The sequence below is a fragment of the Colobus angolensis genome, unplaced genomic scaffold (genome assembly GCF_000951035.1).
Source record: "Colobus angolensis palliatus isolate OR3802 unplaced genomic scaffold, Cang.pa_1.0 Scaffold57, whole genome shotgun sequence".
NCBI classification, from domain to species: Eukaryota; Metazoa; Chordata; class Mammalia; order Primates; family Cercopithecidae; genus Colobus; species Colobus angolensis.
In genome coordinates, this window is record NW_012119265.1 from 11243532 (window position 1) to 11265145 (window position 21614).

The 21614-nt window shown below is 35.8% G+C and overlaps 1 protein-coding gene across 2 annotated transcripts in view; it reads right to left on the bottom strand.

The window, feature by feature from the left end:
- Positions 1–21614, bottom strand: part of KCNH5 (potassium channel, voltage gated eag related subfamily H, member 5) — a 364433-nt gene that overhangs the window by 101358 nt on the left and 241461 nt on the right. For both annotated transcript variants that reach the window (XM_011961960.1, XM_011961959.1), the window contains exon 9: positions 6731–6983. In XM_011961960.1, coding sequence (XP_011817350.1) covers positions 6731–6983 — 253 coding nt within the window. The remainder of the gene's footprint in view (positions 1–6730; positions 6984–21614) is intronic.

Sequence of the window (21614 nt, forward strand, 5' to 3'; positions counted from 1 at the left end):
ATTTTACTATAAACCTCTAGACAAAGGAGGAACAGAGGGCATAGAGGAAATTGGCAAGTGAGTCAACAGAACACAACGTATTTTTCTGGGTACCCAGAACTGAAACAATTATGAAAACAGTTTGTTGGCAAAGTATAGTACAGCTGGCCCTCCATACCCGTGGGTTTCTCATCAATGGATTCAATGAAGCACAAACAGAAAATATTTCGGGGATAAAATGGATGGCTGCATCTGTACTAAATGTGTACAGACATTTTTTTCTTGTCATTATTCCCTAACCAATAAAACTACTATGTACACAGCATTTACATTGTGTTGGGAATTACAAGCAATCTAGAGATGATTTTGAATATACAGGATGATGTGCATAGGTTGTATGCAAATACTATACCATTCTACATAAGGGACTTGGGTATCCTCAGAGTAGTGTCTCTGTGAGGGTGTCCTTAGTGGATACCAAGTAACAGCTGTACTAGCTAATCTGTCTCACTCATAAGCCTTTACTGAGAACCTATTGAAGAGATCCTATCATAGATGACAGAGAGACAAAAAGGAACAAGAAATTTCAAGTGGTCACTGTGCAGTGGGAGGATTAACATGGGAAGGATAAAAATAGTGGGTACTAAGAACCCTGTATAGGCATCCAAGTGGAAGCACAGAATAGAGGCATCTAACCCAGACTAGGGCAATAAGGGAAAAATAAAATAGAACAAGGAAGCAAGAGACAAATCACTAAAAACGAGAGAAAAAGTATTCTGAAGAAGCAGAACATGCAAAAGCCTGACAGGAAGAGGGAACTTTGTTAAACTCAGGAAACTTCCTGCAATTCAGTATGGTGAGAACAGGGTAGAGATAGACAATGACACAAATCAGGCTGGAAAGGAGAGCAAAAACCAGACCCAAATGGCCCTGTAGGCCATACTCGTAGTTACATTTTATCCTCAAGATACTGGAAATACTAACGAGGAGACAGACACAATTGTATCTTAGGAAGATTATTGTGGTGGCAACATAACATAGAAAAGGAGGTTGAAGCTGATGACAGATTTATTAACTCCTGACCTCAAGTGATTTGCCCACCTTGGCCTCCCAAAGTGCGAGGATTACAGGCAAGAGCCACTAAGCCCAGCCTACAGTGGATTTTAAATAACTGATTGTACTTAAAATAGAATCTTAATTCAAGTGTGAAAGACTCTCTTTCTTATTCAATTGATTTAATTATGTTCTTCCTGTCCTCATTTATGCTCTTTTTCCCAACCCCATAACAATTTTCAACCCCTCCATCCAAACCATCCAGAAACAAACATAGCTCTCTTGAGAATTTGAAGTTACAATTAAAAGACTTAGATAGAGATTGTCTTAGTTTAAGAACTCTAACCCTATGATTCTATGATAGATTCATGAGCAGATAAGTCTAATGACTAAGATGGTAGTCCTGGCCCATGTGAACCCAGAAAATCTGAGACAGGTCTCGGTTAATTTAGAAAGTTTATTTTGCCAAGGTTGAGGATGCACCCATGACACATCCTCAGGAGGTCCTGACGACATGTGCCCAACATGGTCAGGGCACAGCTTGGTTTTATACATTTTAGGGAGATATGAGACATCGATCAATATACGTCAACAAGTACATTGGTTCGGTCTGGAAAGGCAGGACAACTTGAAGCAAAGGCAGGAAGACTGGAAGCAGAGAGGGAGCTTTCAGGTCACAGATGGGTGATACACAAATGGTTGCCTTCTTTTGAGCTTATGATTAGCCTTTCCAAAGGAGGCAAATCAGATATGCATCTATCTTAGTAACTTTGAATAGAATGGGAGGCAGGTTTGCCCGAAGCAGTTTCCAGCATGAATTTTCCTTAGTGACCTTGGGGGCCGAGATATTTTCCTTTCACACTCGGGACCAAAATTTTAAGAGTATTGACTGTGGTAAGGGATATTAAGAATAGGATTAAAAGATACCAAGGGGATAGAATAAATTAGTTTTGAAGGGTGATGGAGAAAGTGTTTGAAGTTGAATCTAAGCTACCAACATTGTTAAAACTCATATTTCATCCCAAAACCTGCAGGCTGAGGAACTCTAAAAGGGTATATTTTGAACCATAGTAAACAATGTTATAATCACCGCTTAAAATGTTTAAATCAAGACAAGTATGCATGTTTTTAAAAGCAAACAACTGATTTGCCCTTTATAAAAATATCTGAATTAAGTATTTTCATCATCATAATACATAGAACAAATCTACATGTTTCACAGTTCAGCATCTAAAAACCCAGAAGTGTGGGTGCAAAAGAAAATAATTTTCTGGAACTTGGGAAAAACCCTTTTAAGGATTTAAACTGTGAAGCACTTGACTTCTAACAGCAAGTGCACAGGAAGAAATTTAACTACAGCATAAAAGTCACATTCTCATAGATTTTCAAAATAATAAAATATTATTCATTTACATCTCATATTTTTTATTTTTGTAATAAAAATGAGATTTCTAATTTTGAGCAGCGCAATTTATAAATTTTCTTTGATAATGCACACATTTATAATTTTTTTTTTTTTTTTTTGAGACAGAGTCTCACTCTGTTGCCCAGGCTGGAGTACAGTGGTGTGATCTCAGCTCACAGCAACCTCAGCCTCCTGGGTTCAAGCAATTCTCATGCCTCAGTCTCCCAAATACCTGGGATTACAGGTATGCACCACCAAACCCAGCTAATTTTTGTATTTTTTGTAGAGAAGGGGTTTCACCATGTTGGCCAGACTGGTCTCCAACTCCTGACCTCAAGTGATTCACCCACCTTGGCCTTCCAAAGTGCTAGGATTACAGGCAAGAGCCACCATGCCCGGCCTACAGTGGATCTTAAATAACTGATTCTACTTAAAATAAAATCTTAATTCAAGTGCTAAAGACTCTCTTTCTTATTAAGTTGATTTAATTATGTTCTTCCTGTCCTCATTTATGCTTTTCCCTAACTCCATAACAATTTTCAATCCCTCTATCCAAACCATCCATAAACAAGCATAGCTCTCTTAAGAATTTGAAGTTACAATTAAAACACTTAAATAGAGATTGTCTTAGTTTAATAACTCTAACTCTATGATTCTAACAATCAATGAACACAGATGAAAAAAGACAAAATGAAAATACAACAAAACAAATGTCTTAGGAGCAGGGTCTATTGTTAGCAGGGAAATGTCATTTTTATAACCTCAGAAAGGCACAATATACTTGTCAAGACATTGAGAAGTAACCTGGCTATTTCAGCCATACCAACAAATCTGTTCACATTAAGTAATTATAGGGTAGGAACTAAAAAGGAATATGACATTAAAGAATATAAAATATTATGTATGCATCATGAACTTAATTTGGAATTCTTTGTGTTTTATAAAAAGTGGGAAGGTCAAAAGAAAAAGGTGGAGGTGTAGGAACTGAAAGAACTTCAAATTGAAAAAAGACATGAACTGCAATTATATTCATATGCCCTATTTAGAAAAACATCTTGAAGCCATCCTCCAGTGTTAAAGGAGGTTATTTGTTGACTAAATTTTTTATCTTTCCATTAATTAGTTATGCTTCAGAACTTATTCATTAAACTCCTTAGCACTTTTGACACACCAAAGAATTATGTGCCTATCAAGAGACTGTTTAGTGGCAAGAATCCAAAAAGATGAAACTGCACCTGTTTTTGGATTCAGAGATTCTAATTAATTTTAAAATAAGCTCCCTTCTCTACCTTTTAACTGGCAAATGAATCAGTGGAAGAGACAGCAAGGCCTTCTTATTTCTCCTATCAGACTAATTTAGGCAAGTTCCCATTTTTGTGAGGTGTCCTCAGATGTGAGGGATGTAGGGATTTTGTTCCTCTCTGACCCTTGCAAGATTAAAGGCAAAGAGTATTAAACTTGATGGCTTTTGGCATATTTCAATGCCAAAGGCCACAGTTGACAATTACGACATAACAATCATAAATAATCTGTACACCAAATAACACAGCAGCAAATGTTATATAGCATAAACTACAAGAGATGCAAGGAGACATAGATAAAATGCATGAATAATAATCAGATATGTTAGCTAATAAGATATGTTAACTTGCCACGCTCAGTACTAGGACAAATCAAAAAGATTTAAAAAATACATAAAGTTATAAAGACCAAATCAACTTAATATAGCAGAACTTAAAGATATACATATATATCTTGTTATATATATATGTGTGTGTGTGTATAATGTGTGTATATATATAATATATATGTGTGTATATATATACACACACAACTTATATATATACACATATATATATCAGGGTGTGAAGGGATTATATATATTTAATACCATATATATTTAATATTTTATATACACATAATGCCTTCACACCCTGATAATTTTTGCAACTTTTCATTAAGCATGCAATTTTTTCAAAATTAAACTATCAAAAATGAGAAGAAAGAGGAGGAGGAGGAAAAGAAGAAGAGGAAGAAGAGGAGAATCGGGAAAAAATAGTGCTGGTAAGTTACTATTTTCCTCCTCCTTTCTTAAAACATTATTAAAGCATTTTGTATGTTAAACAAACAAACAAAAATCCTAATCTGATGGATTTTTGAAAGAACTAGTCTTTTTCAGAGCCTATAGAAATAAGAAAGGTAGCCAGAGAGTTGTCTGTATAATTTGACTCATTAAGCACAAGATGTGAAAAGTCTCTGAATTCCAAGATTTTTGAGGAGAGAGAATAAAAAGCACACACTCAAAATAATAAAATGTGACAGATATATGATGAGATGGGTCCAATACCCGGGGGTCCTGTGTTCATTTTTACTGTGTCATTGGGCAAAACAAGTTACCATTTTATTTTAAAATGAAAGGAAAATGCATTTTGTCGGTCTCACTGAGCAAACTGTCTCATTTTAGCAGACCCAGGCCAGAGGCACTGTACTCAGGGCTTTCCGCAACCTTCTTTTAGAAAAGGAGTTACCCAAGTGAAGTTGTAATAAAGAAAACGGGGCAAAGCAAATGACAATGATTCTACAGCTGAGGTAATTTATCATGAGGGTACTCATTTTCATGCAATACATTTTATGTTTTTTTCCTAACCACCATTGACGTGGACATTCAGGAAAATAAAACACATTTGCTTTGGCCTTGTATTTTATCCTCTTCTTTAAGCAAACAAGAATGGCTGTAGTGTAAATATGCTTCATTTTATCACAAAGGATTGTTCTGGTGAAATGTACAACTTTTTATGAAGGGTTATATTTATCTCCTTTATACTCCAGTAAACGAAGCAGAACAAGCATTAATGAGCATTAAACATACCCAGAATGTTGACTCTAAACTGTTGTATTTTCTTCTTGAAAAAAATAAAGATGGTTCCTAGAAGAAATCTAACTGTAATTCTAATATTATTTATATGCGGTTAAGGAAAACCTTACAAACCTTGGTATTCAGTCACTTGCAACCCTGAGCCATTTTCTAGAACTTACAATTTTTACAGAACCTGTTTTCCTATGAAGGGTCATTTCTTTTCCATTTTCAATTCTACATTTTTCAAGTAATGGTGTTTTTGAAGTCAGTTTTTCATTATATTGTGGTGGATTTTGCTTTTGTAGTTTTTAAAGTCTATCAGTTAATCTTTTACTTTTGAGAATAAGTGGCATTCAAGCTATGGTAGGTTGACCTCGGTAGCTGAAAATCCAATAGTTTAAAAATTGAGCTCATTTTTCATGAGACACAAGCCATGAAAAATGTGATCAAAATGAAGTCGACATCCTGCAATTCTAACTTATTTTACCTGATTAAAAAAAAAAAAAGAAATGATTCTCCTCTGACCTCATTATTACTTCCTTTTATATCTGTGCATTTCAGGAACCTGCTGCAGATATTTGAGCAGAAAATGATCTAAAAGGTCATTTGGCAATTTTTTTTTTTTTTTTTGCCAATCTGTATACCCTACACTGTCCCCAAACATGCAGCATTTTTTTATTTTATCACTTATATATACTGTTACTGCCCTTTTATTGTTGTGGTTGTGGTTAGTACAACTATCTACTGAATTCTAAGTTCTAAAGTGCTCTAAATTTTAAAATGAATTTATGATTAGCCAAATAATTTTTATGGCCTATTAATATAGATGGACAGAACCAGCTTTATAAGCCTAAATTTAATTTACCTATACTGTGATCACTCTGCTATAAAAGGTCAGATTCATTAACCTCCTCCACACTTTCAGCTCACTACTTAGGTTAACTGTGATGAGGAAAGTTTTGGGGTAAAATGATCTGTATTCAAGCCTCCATTCATTTACTAACCGGGAAAGTCACTAAGCTTCTCTGGGCCTCTCTTGGCTCCTATCTAAAGAAAAGGGTTGAACTAGACAGGTTCTATTGCCCTTCTCAGACTAACACCCTATGTCACTACCATGTCAATCATTCCACAAGCCATTTTCACACTTTCTAGCACGGAGCTACAAGGCACGTTAGGCTGTGACCAGCTTTAGCCTAAAAGGTACTGTCCTACTGTTGCCAAAGAAAGTTTAATCAAACTCAGCCCATTAGGCTGTGACTGATACTAATGTTCTCTGCTGAAATAGCATTATTAGTTTTCATTAAGATTCACATCTCATTAGTGACCCAATTTCCAAAGTTACCAAACAAAGGAAACTTCTCTTTAAAAATGAGAGAAGTAAAATATCTAAAACTGTTACTACGCATTTGCTACTACATTAGGAAAGTTCACAGTACCTAAAATAGCCACCACCTCATCATCCTGGATGACTTCCAAGGATCCCGACACCACAAAGCAGAGGGCATCCACACTTTCTCCAGCATGGTAAATGAGGTCCCCAGGAGCACAGTGAATGGTTTGGAACTCTACTGCCAAGGCGCGCAGACACCCATCGCTGGCCAATCGAAAAGCAGGATGTTCATTAAAAACCTTCCGGTTTAGATGAACACAGATATCAGCTCTCATGTCCTTGGGACAGATGGAGAGGACCTAAAGAAGGTGAGAGATGAATAAGTGAAAAGGAAAGAGAAAAGGGCCACTTCAGAAAAAAAAAAATCATCCAATAAATATTTATTGACTATGACTATGTCTGCTACACACCCTGCTAGGTACTGGGAAGGCAAAGGGAACAAGACACAGCTCTGCTCTCAAGGAGGTAATAATCCACTGAGATGGACTGATGAGCATATGGACCATGACGATGCAGAATCATGTAGTAAATGCTTTGAGAAGAGTATGGATCTCCCCTCAGAAAGAACACCTTGGTCAGGCAAGGTGGTTCACTCCTGTAATCCCAGCACTTTGGGAGGCCAAGGAGGGTGGATCACTTGAGCTCATTAGTTTGAGACCAGCCTGGGCAACATGGGGAACCCTGTCTCTAGAAAAAGACAAAAAAAATTAGCTGGCTGTGGTGGTGCACGCCTGTAGTTCCAGCTACTTGGGAGGCTGAAGTGAGAGCATCACCTTATCCCAGGAGACAGAGATTGCAGTGAGCCAAGATTGTGCCACTGCACTCCAGCCCTAAGCGACAGAGCAAGACCTTGCCTCAAAACAAAAACAAAACAATTTTGAGGTGGTCAGGAAGAGTCTCAGAAAAAAGTTAGTATCATTTCATCAAAGAGTCAAGTAAAATAGGGCATGAACATTCATTTTAATCTAGCAGATGTTTCAGAATTTTTTTATAACTAAATCAAAATTCCACATTGGAGGTGGATTCATGCTAGACAGCTTTCAGAAAACAAAATCAACAAAAGCACCCTGGCAACTTGACATACTGGCACTGGCAGACTAACTCCACCCTTGATATATTTTCTTGATATATTTGTAAAAGGTTTTCCTTTTACAAATAAATTCATGTCCCGGGAGGACCAAGGGTATTGACCAGCCTTCTGTAAGGCTTGGGTGGTTGGAAATGTCAGTGCTGGCAGGGTGGGCACGTTATTTTGTATGGCAGTCCTTGTTCATTCTGGTCTTTCACTTCTGAACACTGCTGCAGGCAGTAGCAGAATTCAAGCTGTAGGCATTCTTTAAAGAGGAAGCAAATGGCAGAAGTATGTTTATACAGCAAGGACTAGAGAGCTTTTATTGGCTACAGCTTTCTAACAGGGTGATTAAAGACCCAGATTAAAATAGACATTATCATCATATTTAATCAGAACATCGTGGAGCAAGATGTGATTGCGGAAGTTAATACCACCCATTTTAAAGATGCAAGTGCAAACTCATTTAGAATGCTCCTCAAACCCCCTTTGTAAACTATTCCTTATAACCAGAAATGGTTTTCTTTGATTGGATTTCAATCCCTCAAAGCTGAAGCTAAATTGATTTACCCCATTAAGTAATACTGCATAATATTTTAATACATATGAAATCATTTTCTTTGCTCTACTAATTGCATTTTAAGCTTTAAAACATTTCCTAAGGCTTGAAAATGTCTGACTATTCTTTTTTTTCTTTTCTTTTTTTTTTTTTTTGAGACAGCATCTCACTCTGTTGGCCAGGCTGGAGTGCAGTGGCGGGATCTCCGCTCACTGCAAGCTCTGCTTCCCGGGTTCATGCCATTCTCCTGCCTCAGCCTCCCGAGTAGCTGGGACTACAGATGCCCACCACCACTCCCGGCTAATTTTTTTGGTATTTTTAGCAGAGACGGGGTTTTATCGTGTCAGCCAGGACTATTCCTTTTTATTGGGTGTCACTGTCAATGAAAAATGGGTTGCTTCCCTGCAGAGAAGACAAACCCATCATTAATGTAAAAACCATTAATTAAATTAGGCTTTCAGTATCTCTTCTCTTAACCTTACTTAATACTGTACATACATTTCACATTATTTAATCATCTCTGGGTTTTTTTCATACTCCCTCAAATTCCTATAGGCAGCAGCAATCTGCTCACCCACCTTTTTGACAAATCTGATCCTTGAGGAAAGGAATGCCTAACACAGCTTTAAAAGTAATTGACACTGTTTTCACATCAGTTATTGTATATAACAAGGCAATGTTTTCTTTAACATATAAACCTTTCGTGACTTTGGACAATATATTAGTCATTCCACAGGCACTTGCTGAGCTTCCACAAGGGTCACATCACTATGTTAAATCCTCAGAACTAGAAGGATAAGTAAGACACTGTGTTTGCCTCAGGGGAGCTAACCAGAAAGTGTGGGAGGTGGGTGTGTAAAGGGACAAATGCAATACAATGAAAGAAGTGGAATGATAGGGGCGTGGCCAGAGTGACACAGAAGCACGTGCTGCCTGTGAGTCTTTACTTAGAGGCAGCAAAAAAGATCAGGTTTAAGAGGATGTCAGTCTGGGTTCAAAACTATCACAACCTTTGTAACCTGGAGCACCTTATTTAATTCCTCCAAACCTCATCTGTGAAATGGGAATAATGATAGTGCTTATATCTTAGGCTTATTGCAGAAATTAAATGACAGGGCATGAATTGAGCCTAGTACAGCCTGGCACACAGCAAGGCAGAGGAAATACTAGCTCTTATTATTACTACGGAACATCTGTCCTCCTACAGAGTTTATTGTTGCTTAAAATCTCTACAAAAACAATTCGCTTTTTTCACTTCCCACTCTGTCTGAAGTCTTCATCTGGGCACTTTGATAGGTTTCCAGACAGAATTAAGAAAATATTTCAGCATAAACCTGAAGATATTTTAAGCACTGATTAAGGTTAATATTTTTTTCCAAGTTGAAAATGAAATTAGCTCTAGAAGAACAAAAAAATTTAAATACATACACACATACACAAACATTACACTGAATACCTTAATGGAAAAATAGACTGCCTTATTTCAATGCATTTACCATATAGGGCTTTTACTGTTTTCTATTCATTTTGGTAATAGTCATGTTATTTCCTTTTAATAATGCTTTTTAGGATTCGTGTTGCAAATGAAATCTTCCAATATTTGCAATATTCTCTGTTTATTGGCATGTGAAAAGAGGATTTTATTACGTTATGAGTATCTTTCCTTTTTTGTTTCACTTAACAAATGACAATAATTGATTTATTATTTTGATTGATGGTATCTATTTATATCCAGATATTAAAAAGTGACAAGGTAAAACTAAATGCTAAAATAGATCAACCAAAGTCACACCCACTGGCAAGCGCCTTCCTTCCCCAGCCTTAGATAGAGCATGTGTGTTACATGATGTTTTTGTCATCAAAATATAAGTATCTTGTTATTTACTCTGGAAATTAAATGTTAATAACTGTCTTAGCCAAGGAAAAACTTGGTTTTAAGTGATGGAGTAAAATTATCATTCAAGACAACTCTCACACCTGGCCCACTGGTCTCAGTTTCCATGTATTCTGCCTTGAATATCAGATCCAATTTATTGTAGGTAGGTTTCCTAATGAGGATTTCATAGTTACAAACAATTAAAATTATATTTCAGAAGAAAATATTTAGGTTAAAAGTGACTTTTGTTTGTTTTCAGAGTTGTTTCTTCCCTCTTTGCCACAAAATATTAATAAATTAGACTCTTCATTAAGATGAGCAATAAATTTTCTTTGTAAGAGCTATAGTGTTAGAGGCATGTGAAACAGAACAACTCCGTCTTGAATAGGTGCTGGGTAAAATGAGGCTGAAAGCTACTGGGCTGCATTTCCAGACAGTTAAGTCATTCTAAGTCACAGGATGAAATAGGAAGTCAGCACAAGATACAGGTCATAAAGACCTTGCTGATAAAACAGGTTGCAGTAAAGAAGCCAGTCTACCGAAATCAAAATGGCCACGGAGTGACCTCTGATTGTCCTCACTGCTACACTCCCATCAGCGCCATGACAGTTTACAAATGCCATGGCAACGTCAGAAAGTTACCCAATATGGTGTAAAAAGGGGAGGCATGAATAATCCACCTCTTGCATATCGTCAAGAAATAACCATAAAAATGGGCAACCAGCAGCCTTCGGGGCAGCTCTATGGAATAGCCATTCTTTTATTCCTTTACTTTCTTAATAAACTTGCTTTCACTTTGTACTGTGGACTTGACCTGAATTATCTCCTGTGTAAGATCCAAGAACCCTCTCTTGGGGTCTGGATCAGGACCCTTTTCCTGTAACCTATTTCTGGTAACCACCGAAGGGACTATAGTGCAGAAACCCTGACCCAACCGCTACCTTTGGGTAAGTGTTGGGGTCCTGTAACATATTTCTGGTGAACTACAGAAGGGATGATACTGAAGAAACCACCATCCCCCAAAGGAAACAGACCGTAGCACTGATTGGATGACTTTGGGTAAGTGGTGGGGTACGCAGATAAAGAATGGGATTGGGTTGCAGGCTCAGCTTAAGGGAGCTAGAGTCTCTCCTAAGACAGAGTGCGTTAGAGGCCTCTCTTAATAAAAGGCAATGAGGCTTGACTTACCTTGGGTTAGAGGCCCAACTTAGAAGGGCTAGAGTCCCTTCTAAGATTTAGTGGGTTAGAGGCCCCTCTCGGTAAAGTCCCTCTCAGCTAAGAACTGGTTTGGCACTATGGGATGCTAACTGCTATTCTCTTTGAATTAATCTGCCTTGTACTCTTTGCTGATGGCTGTGGGTGACAGGGTTAGGCACGTACAGGATTGTGGGATATGGGGAGGTTTTTCCTCCCTGAAAGGGGAAACTTGAGAGTTGACAGGATTGCTGGAAAAGATCCCTTTGCTACCGAGAAGCAGCTGCCTGAACTTTTCAGTGTTGCTGCAATGGGCGGGCCTTTCTCTGACCTTCCTGAACATTTTGCCTTCTCTACCCTGCCACAGGCAATGTTTTTCTGTCTCTCCTTTCCCTTTCTTATCATTTCTATTACTCAGGGTGACCATCTTGCCCAGAGACCACATGTTGAACTCCAAGTCAGAGGTTGGATTAGACTCTGCCAAAAAAAAACCCATGAACCTAAACCCAGTAACCCAAATAAGAAACTTAGAAACTGGCAAATGAAAAATCTTATAACTACTGTAGTAACCTTCTGTCTTTCTGTGTAGCTATATATATGTTGTGTATAATGTTTATATAAAAGAGCTCTAATTAATTGGCTGAAACAAAAATACACACTTAAATATTTTGAAAGCAAAATAAAAAACTGTAATGCCTTTTAGTTCATGTAACTTTAGTAAGCTTTGCAAAATTAAAACAGTTTTAAAATTATTGATAAAATAAAAACATTTAGTCTAAATTATGCAGGTCAGATATTAAGTTTGCTAAATGCCTAAGTTTGCTAAGGTCATACACTGCTTCTTTAACTTTTAAAAATTTTTCAATTTACCTACCTTAAAGCCATTAGATTATAGATAAGACCTGGGGGCATGTGGAATTCGCCATGCCCCCAAGCTATACAAATTATAAAGAAAGAGATTTTATATAAAAAAGGATCTTGTATCATAAATTCTTGTCCTAAACTAAAATGACTGGTTGTTTAAAAGGAGGGATGTTTAGATCAAGTCAGAAAGTCCAAGAATGTCTCAGATGATCTGTGTAAGTGAAAGGATTTGTGAAAGGGAATTTATGCAAAAAAAATGTTGTGCAATTCAAAGGTTGTTAGGCCTGCTAAATGCTTAATAAAATGCCACTAAAACTCTTACTGTACAACTTGCCTTCTTAAGTAAGGTAAGGCCTGGGGACATGTGGACTTAGTCACGCCCCCTAGCTATGCTGGAGAGTTGGCTCTTATCTGCACTTCTGCTTGGTATATCTTAGGCTAGGCTCCACACCTAGTACATGATTAAAATTGCTTACCAACCAGGGTTTTCACCAGAAGTAAAAGTCACTAAAAGTTAACAACACAACATGTAATTGAGACTAGTGAAGATACAGTTTTACACATAAGGTGTGTAAGGAAAATAGAATGTACTTTTGGTAAATTATAAGAAGGCCTGGGAATGTGGATTTTTTTGCATAAAGGGTTAAAGGATTGTTTTAAGTTAGATAGAATAAAGCTAAAGATTTAAACAGGTTGTGGAAGGTTTATAAAAATTAATTGTAAAAGATTATGTGTGTAAACATATTGGCTAAAGTTAAAGAGGTATTATTCAGTTTTTCGGTAAATTAAACATTGGAATAGAAGCACAACAGGTTTTTCTTAGAGCACTGATCTGCTGTTTTACAAAAAAATGTAAAGGGTTATAAAACGTTTATAAGAATCTAACCTTATGGTTAAACATTAAAATTGAGTAAATATATCTATAAAGTTTTATTTAAAATTTCAGTTTAACATTAATAGCACATTATTATAAAGGTGAAATTTGGCTTATTTGGTATAAAAATCATACAGGAAGCATTATCAAATGTGAAATGGTGTTTTGCTTTCTTTGGACTGTATTTGCATAAATATGTTACTGGTATATGTTCTAAAGTTATGGGAAACTCCTATAATTCTGATATGACTTAGTGTATGTTATTAATAAATATAATTATAATAATTATAATTGTTATTGTAAAACTTTGCATGTCACAGAAGTAAACAAAGTTCCTTATCAATTGTGGCTTTAATAGTGACTGTCCTAAAACTTTTTATCATTCACAGTCAACTGCTGTCTTCTTTTAATCCTCTTTAGAAGGTGGTTTATAATCAACTATAGAACTCTAGTAGGTATTCTTAAATGCAGGTTTCTAATAACTGGAAATTGTAACATTAGAATAGAGAAAATAACTTTCAGAACTCTCATGAAGAGCTGGAATGTTCATGAATATCAAACAGAACAGGAGTTAACTGAATTAACTGAACCAATAGAAAACTTTTTAACTTTGCTTAAAACGTTGCTGATCCTTTGTTTTTTCAGTGTCAAGGAAACTTTTCTTTTGAGCTATTCACAGCTTGTAGCAATCGAGCAAAGTATACTGCTGTGAACAAAATTTGGAGCATATTTGTTTCTCTCTACCTGATTTCTCCAGAATTTGGAAACTACTCATTAGTATTCTTAACTTATGGCAACATAGTTATTTGCTTAAGTGCAGTAAGAATCTGTTTTCTTCTGTAACAGGACACAACTGGAGAAACTGGTTATTTTACCAAGACTTTGACTGTAATGGTGTGCTTTCCTTTAAGGAATCAAACTTGACTTGTAGAGCCAATAAAAGCCCTTTGGGGAACTGGCCTCATACCTTGCCTACACAGTCCCTGTACAGGGTTTCTGACCTATGGTAAGTAAAGAATGTCACTTTCTCACAGGTCCAGGAGCCCCAAGTTATCTGGGAACTTCAAAAGGAGAGGAATTTACCCAACTCATAGGTATTTGAGGGTACAAACCCATGGCAGGGTTTGGCTTTAAAAAACTCTTATATGAGATTCCTTATGAAACAGAGTTCCATCAAAGCCAATTAAGAAGCCTATGTGAAAAATAATTATTCTTGCTGACCTTTATACAAATTATCAGGCCAAGTATAATAAAGCAAATCAGTCTTACCATAATTTGTCTTTAGTAAAAATGAGAAACTGGAGAGAGAAATAGTATTTTTCAAGAACTGTGGTACACTTGTTATTAAATTCTAGTCTCATTGTTTTTAAGTTTGTTTCTGCAATTTAGGCTAACCCCACTTATTCCTGTGAACCAACCAATGATCCCTGACTGCTGTTTAGAAAAAACAAGAGGGATGGGAAATAAAAAAACCTGGATCAGTATTCTAATTCTGGGCATATTACAATCAGCTAACAACCCCATATCAGCTTAGTTCCAACAGTTGCCTAGTTCACGAAAAGTCTTCTAATTTAGTTTACCTGGAATAACTTAATTTATTTTGTTTTGCTCTTGTGGAATATATTACTGTTACACTCTTTGTGTAGGAATAAGAAACAAGCTTACTGAATGTCTTCTTAAACTAAACACTTATCAATCTTCCAGCTATCACCTCTTGTCGAAACTCAAGAGTTATAAATGGCCCTCACCATACTGATGCTTTCTAACTAAGTTCCTCTTTACCCCGAACACAAGAGACCCTAATATTTAGGCAGGAATATCATCATCCCTATTAAGCCTGAAGACATTACAGAAGATGGATCTTCATCCCTCTGCAACCCTTATGATTAAGGGTTCTCTTACAACATGGAGGTGGGAAATGTCAGAGGGATGTGAACCAGAACAACGCCATCTTGAATAGGAGCTGGGTAAAATGAGGCTGAGACCTACTAGGCTGCACTCCCAGACAGTTAAGCCATTCTAAATCACAGGATAAGATAAGAGGTTGGCACAAGATACAGGTCATAAAGACCTTTCTGATAAAATAGGTTGCAGTAAAGAAACTGGCTAACTCCTACCAAAACCATGATGGCCACGAGAGTGACCTCTGGTCATCCTCACTGCTACACTCCCATCAGTGCCATGACAATTTACAAATGCAATGTCAACTTCAGGAAGTTACTCTATATGCTCTAAAAAGGGGAAGCATGAATAATCCACCCCTTCTTTAGAATATCATCAAGAAATAACCATAAAAATGGACAATCAGCAGCCTTCAAGGCTGCTCTGTCTATGAAGTAGCCATTTTTTTACTCCTTTACATTCTTAATAAAGTTGCTTAATAAGTCGCAGTTTGTACTGCAGACTCGCCCTGAATTCTTTCTTGCACGGGATCCAAGAACCCTCTCTTGGGGTCCGAATCAGGACCCCTTTCCTGTAATATATTTCTGGGGACCACAGAAGGGACTATAGCGCAGAAACCCTGACCCAATGGCTATCTCTGGGTGAATGCTGGGGTCCTGTAACAATGGTAGTATGTAAGAAACCATTTTTCAGAATTCTGCAAAACAACCCTGGGAAAAAAAATGAATGTCATGGTCTGAAAAAGAAAACTTTTTTGAAATTATTTATGATATTCATTCAACCCAAAGTCAAGAGGTATCTTAGCAAGTATTCTCAAGCTCCAAAGATCTAACCTCAACACTGGGACTACAGAACTCTCAGTGAAACACAAATATTATCATGTCATCTTTGTTTTCTTAAAATATCTGATGGCTTGCTTCCCTAACAACTACAGCCAAAGTCCTAACCAAGCATACAGGGCTCTTTACGGTGGGATCCTGCTCCAATCTTACTACCATCCTCCAACCCTGCCTTCCAGTCACATCACCTTTTTCACCACTCTAAGCTTGCCATGTTCTCCCATGACTCTTTGCCTTCACACATGCTTTTCCTTTTTACTGGCATGTCCCATCTTCCCTTTGTCTGTCTAGTCATCACTGATTTATCTGTCAAAGCACAGATTATCCTTCTTTCTACCATGAATACAGTATAGACACAGCTGTCTCATAGAATTTAGTAATATATAGAAGAAAATGAGAGTAAGAGGTGTTGTAATTTGTTGTTGTTGCTTTTAAATAATAACCAGAAATAGTAGCACAGAATTATCAATAGATATTTCAAACTTGGTTTCAACCATAAAATCATTCTTTACTTTTTTTAATGAACACCTTAATTTATGCCCAACATATAAATTAGATATAAGCAGAATTATGCTGAGAGAAGCTTTGCTGGAAAGGCAGACTCCCAGGCAGCATTGCTTAGGGCACATTCAGTCATTCATTCAGCTCAAAGTTATTGAGCACGGGTTATGTGTTAGTTATGTGCCCAGTACTATGCAGGCCCTCCATGTCTATCCACAAAAACTTTTATTGTACCTGCTCCCCTGAAGTATCCAATTAGGCACGATTTGAAAAGTCACTTTTCCTAGTTCACTGCCATTTTACAGATAAAGTAAATGTGTCTCATAAAGATTATGTGACTTCCTCAGGTCCTCTCAACAAATTACAAGCAAAACTCCAAACTCTTGAGTTTCAGCTATTAAGCTATGCTCCTTCGTGAAGCTCAACCAGGAAAAAAAATATAATATCTGGTACCTTCTCATGTTTTCTGGTTCTCTGTACTAAAAAAAATAAAAATGCTGATTTTTGAAAATTATTTAAGGTTCAATTGATAAAATCTATAGTTTATTTATTAGGAAGCCATAAATGCCCCACCACTGCCATAGAACAGCCTAAATTTCATTGCCACTTTATTTCCATCTTTAAGCACTTTTTAATTTCAGCTCCAACAAATGTATCACATACTTGAATATGTTGATAAAGACATAGGATTCACTGTTGTTTATATCCCATTATTACTCACCCAGAAGAAGATGTCTTATTTGAAACACAAGTTTTATTGCATACATGAAAAGGACTTGAGCCAGAGGTTAGCATTTGATATATGTTATTTCCTTAGGTCCCTTCCCTCAATCACTTTCATCCACTATGGTATCAATAATGTCACAAAACCTTAGAAGATAAGGGAGTCTAAATATGATAATTAACAGAGAAAGCAATAAATTAAACCAAAATCCTCTAAGGAAATGGTTGACTAGAGAGAGTCGAAGAAAGAAGGCTTTATTTTCTCATTCGTTCTTTGAATATGCTTAAAATGCTTTTTAATATTCATTATATAAAATATGGAAAATAAAAATCATAAAGAGGAAAAAATTCTCCCATTATTTACACTTATCTATGTGTAGATACCATTGCTATAAAACTTTAAACTCCATCATTTTATTTCTTGCTATAATGACTCATTATCACATTATAATCAATTCCTATGCTATGAAATACATATTTTAAAACCAAATTGCAATCCTTGTACAATATCCCATCAAATATTCATTGCACAATTAATTTAACCATTACATTATAATTGGATATCAAGATTTCCAGTTTTCCCTTTCATAAATCAATTTACAACATATACCCTTGTTTTCAGATTGTCTAAGCACAGATTTTTAGAAGTAAAATTAGTAGGTAAAATACAAAAACATCTTTAAGGCTCTTGCCAAACTGCTTCCTAGAAAAGGTATACCAAATTACACTCTAACCAACTGTGTATGAGAGTATGTTACATGTTCTTAATAATCTGTCTTTAATCTTCAAATGCATTTGAAAGAGGAATAGCAATTTCACCTGAAACAAAACTAGAATTGTATAGTGTAATGAGGCAGAATCTTGGAGAGCTTTAGTCTTAGTGAAGTTACTCTACTACCACTACCCTCTACCTCAGTGTTCACAGATTCAACACTATTAATGAAGCTATAACATATTTCTAATATGCAAAAGGGGATAAAGAGGATAATTTCACTTTAAGTACCTGAAGGCAGTAAACTAAACAAGGCTTCTTCTTGAGGTCTCTTACTGCTCTAAGTTATTGTATTGATTATCTATAAAATCCTTCTTCAGGAATAATTCAGTATCAGCTATTTTGAATAATAATGAATAAGTCTCAATGATCCCCCTATTTTTAGGACAAAGGAATAAATGCATTAATGACATTTTGATAGACATTGAAGCTACCACCAGATCCCTCCTTCTTTTGACACAATTAAGTTATGCACTGTTAATTAATCTCTCTTTATGAATCTAATGGAGCTGGTATTATTAAGTCAGTGAAAGCCAGTGGAGGGAGTCAGGCAAGTGACGTTTGCCCATAAAATATTTTTACAATCCTTCCTGGGAATGAGGAGCTCAAGTAGCTCTTCACAGGAATTTAATTCTCATTCATTTCTTGGGAAGAAAAGAAAGCTCACCTTTACATTTAAAGGAAATAAAAAGTATAACCAGGCAGTCATGCAGTCATGCCAAGCAAAAGGAAGTTGCTCTCTGGATGTCAATCTGACAATCTCTAGGAGTGTCAAAACCTCCAAGGAATTAACCCAGGAACAATGTAGTGAATAAAACCAAACCAAATTAACTTCCATTATTTAAAAATAAAAGGTCATATTCAGCAATAAAAGACTGCCACAACCAGTGAAGGGTTATAGGTTAAACTTCATTGGTTTCACTTTAGAGATAAATTTCCTGTGACTAGACTTCATACATAAAAATGAGACCTAAAGTTTTTGTTCCAAAAACGTAGGGAACAAATTCTACCAGGTTTTTCACAATCTTAGTTTTGCAATAACAACAAACAGCAATTGTTATGATTTTTTAACTTGTTAGGCAGTAAATGTCTTGGGCCACTAACTTTCCAAAGACAGGACTTTGATGAAATTTAGAGTTTCTACTGTGCTTTGTTCTTAATCTCATGTCTTTACTGTCTTACGTGCAGATATTTGACTAAATAACAGTACTTTTACACACCTGTGAAAGTATTTTCTAGAATTGGAAATATACTTTTAAGTGTATTTACTGCCCAGAAAAAACAAACAATATTTTTTTCTACTGGCCATGATCTGTTTAGTCAGTGATGTTCCCATCTTTAAAAGCATGAGTCGGTCAGGAGCTTGAGACCAGCCTGGCCAACATGGGGAAACTCTGTCTCTACTAAAAATACAAAAATTAGCCAGGCGTGGTGACAGGCGCCTGCAGTCCTAGCTACCAGGGAGGCTGAGGTAGGATAATCACCTGAACCCAGGAGGTGGAGGATGCAGTGAACCAAGTTCACGCCACTGCACTCCAGCCTGGGTGACAAAGCGAGACTCTATCCCAAAAAGAAAAAAAAAAAAGAAAGAAAGAAAGAAAGAATGAGCCACCTCATACCAAGTGGGAGTGAACTGGCACCACTGCTTTGGAAAATTATCTGACTATATTGTAACAGTTGGACATGCATATATTCTGAGACCCAAAAGAATTTCACTTGTAGGTATATATGCAACAGAAATATCTATATATATGCAGCAAATCTTGTGAACTACAGTGTGTATAGCAGCACTATTCATAATAGCTCCAAACTGAAAATTACTCAAAGATTCATTAATGTTGAAATAGATAAATACTAATACATTGTGGCACAGTCATACAATGGACCGCTTTTCAGCAATGAGAATGAAAGAAGTAACAACTATACATAGCATAAATCCATGGATCTCAACAACATAATGTTGACTGAAAAAGAGCTTGATACAAAAGAGTATAGTCTACATTCATATAAAGTTCAAAAATGCAAAACTCATTTCTGGTGCTGAAGGTCAAGGTTTATACTATTCTTGAGGGCCAGAGTTGGTTAATTTCTGAAGAAGACATGGGAGATGGACTTCTGTGGTTCTGATAATAAGGTTTTAATATCCTGGCTACACATGTGTCCACTTTGTGAAATTTTATCACACTATTTATTTATAATATAATTTGTTCACTTTTCAGTATTGTGTAATATCTCAATTTTGAAAATTTACTTTAAAAAGTTTAGTTTAAAAAGGACTATTTAAATATTCTCACCACACACTCACAAAATGGATAACTGTATGAGGTAATGTTAGTTTGATTGTAGTGATTGGTTCATTATATATACATATATCGAAACATCACACTGTATACCTAAAATATTTGCAATTTTTGTTTATAAATTATACTTTAATGGTGAAAAAAAGTTTACATTAAAAACAAAGTTACTTATTAAACAAACAGGTAGTATTTAAAGAGAAAAAATAAATATGTGAAACAGAATTAGTTGCCAAATAAATTATTTCTTAGAATGACTGTGATTTTGAAAGTTGATGTTTAAATCTACCAGTCTTCCAACAGAAACAGCAAAGCAAAGTAAGCTGTCTTCCCAAATTATTTATACAATTTAAGATATATACACACACACAAAACACCAACTGTAGAAAGTAAAGGTAGTCAAAATAGGTCACAGAGTATTAAATGAAGCAAAGAATATATTGATTGGTTATATTTTTTATATTACATCTAAATCCAAAAAGATTTTGAGAGCTGATGATATAAAAGAATATATATATATTCAGATACATACATACATATTCTCATATACCATATATGTGTATATTCATGTGTGTGTGTGCATATAGATTTTTAAAAATCAAGTATACATAAAATAACAGCTACAAAGTTATATTGAAAAGGTTGGGAAATTAAGTGGAAACAAGATAAATCAAAATATATTTCAGCAATTGAAGTCATATTGAAACATTTTTTCACAACACTAACACTTTCATAGGTTACAGATTTATATATCAATGTGTGTATGTATACATGTATATATATCAGTGTGTATGTGTGAAAAAAATATATATATCAGTGTATGTATGTGTAAAATGACTATGTACAATAAAATCAGAAATCTTTCAAAGAGCACAAGCTCTTCCTTTCACACTCTCAATATGCTGACATTTATCAAAGCAGACCCTCATCAACATGTTTTCATTGAGTAAAGCCTATTACATTATTACTTATAGTTGAAATAGGATAGCAATATTTGACTGAGCTTTCTGGTAAATTAAACTTTTCACTATAAGCAAAGTTTGCCTCAGGAATTTAGTCCTCTGGAACCACTGAAATAGACAAAAAAGTATAGGTATTTAAATATTTACATGCACAAGTATGCTTCCTAGAATTTTCCATGGCAGTAATACATGCATAAATAATACGTAAGAAACAACCTATGCACCATAAGAAATATAATTATATAGATTATATAAAGTACTGATTCATGCCAAGTGAAGGATTCTAGGAACAAAAGATCATATATGATATGATTCCACTTATATGAAATGAGAAGAATAAACAAATCTATAGACACAGAAAATATAACAGTGGCTGTCAGGGGTCCAAGGGATGCTGCAGTGGAAAGTAATTGCCCATGGGAATTCTTTGAGAGATGATGAAAATGTTCTGGAATTAGACAGTGGTAATGGTTGCATAACCTTGTGGATATACTAAAA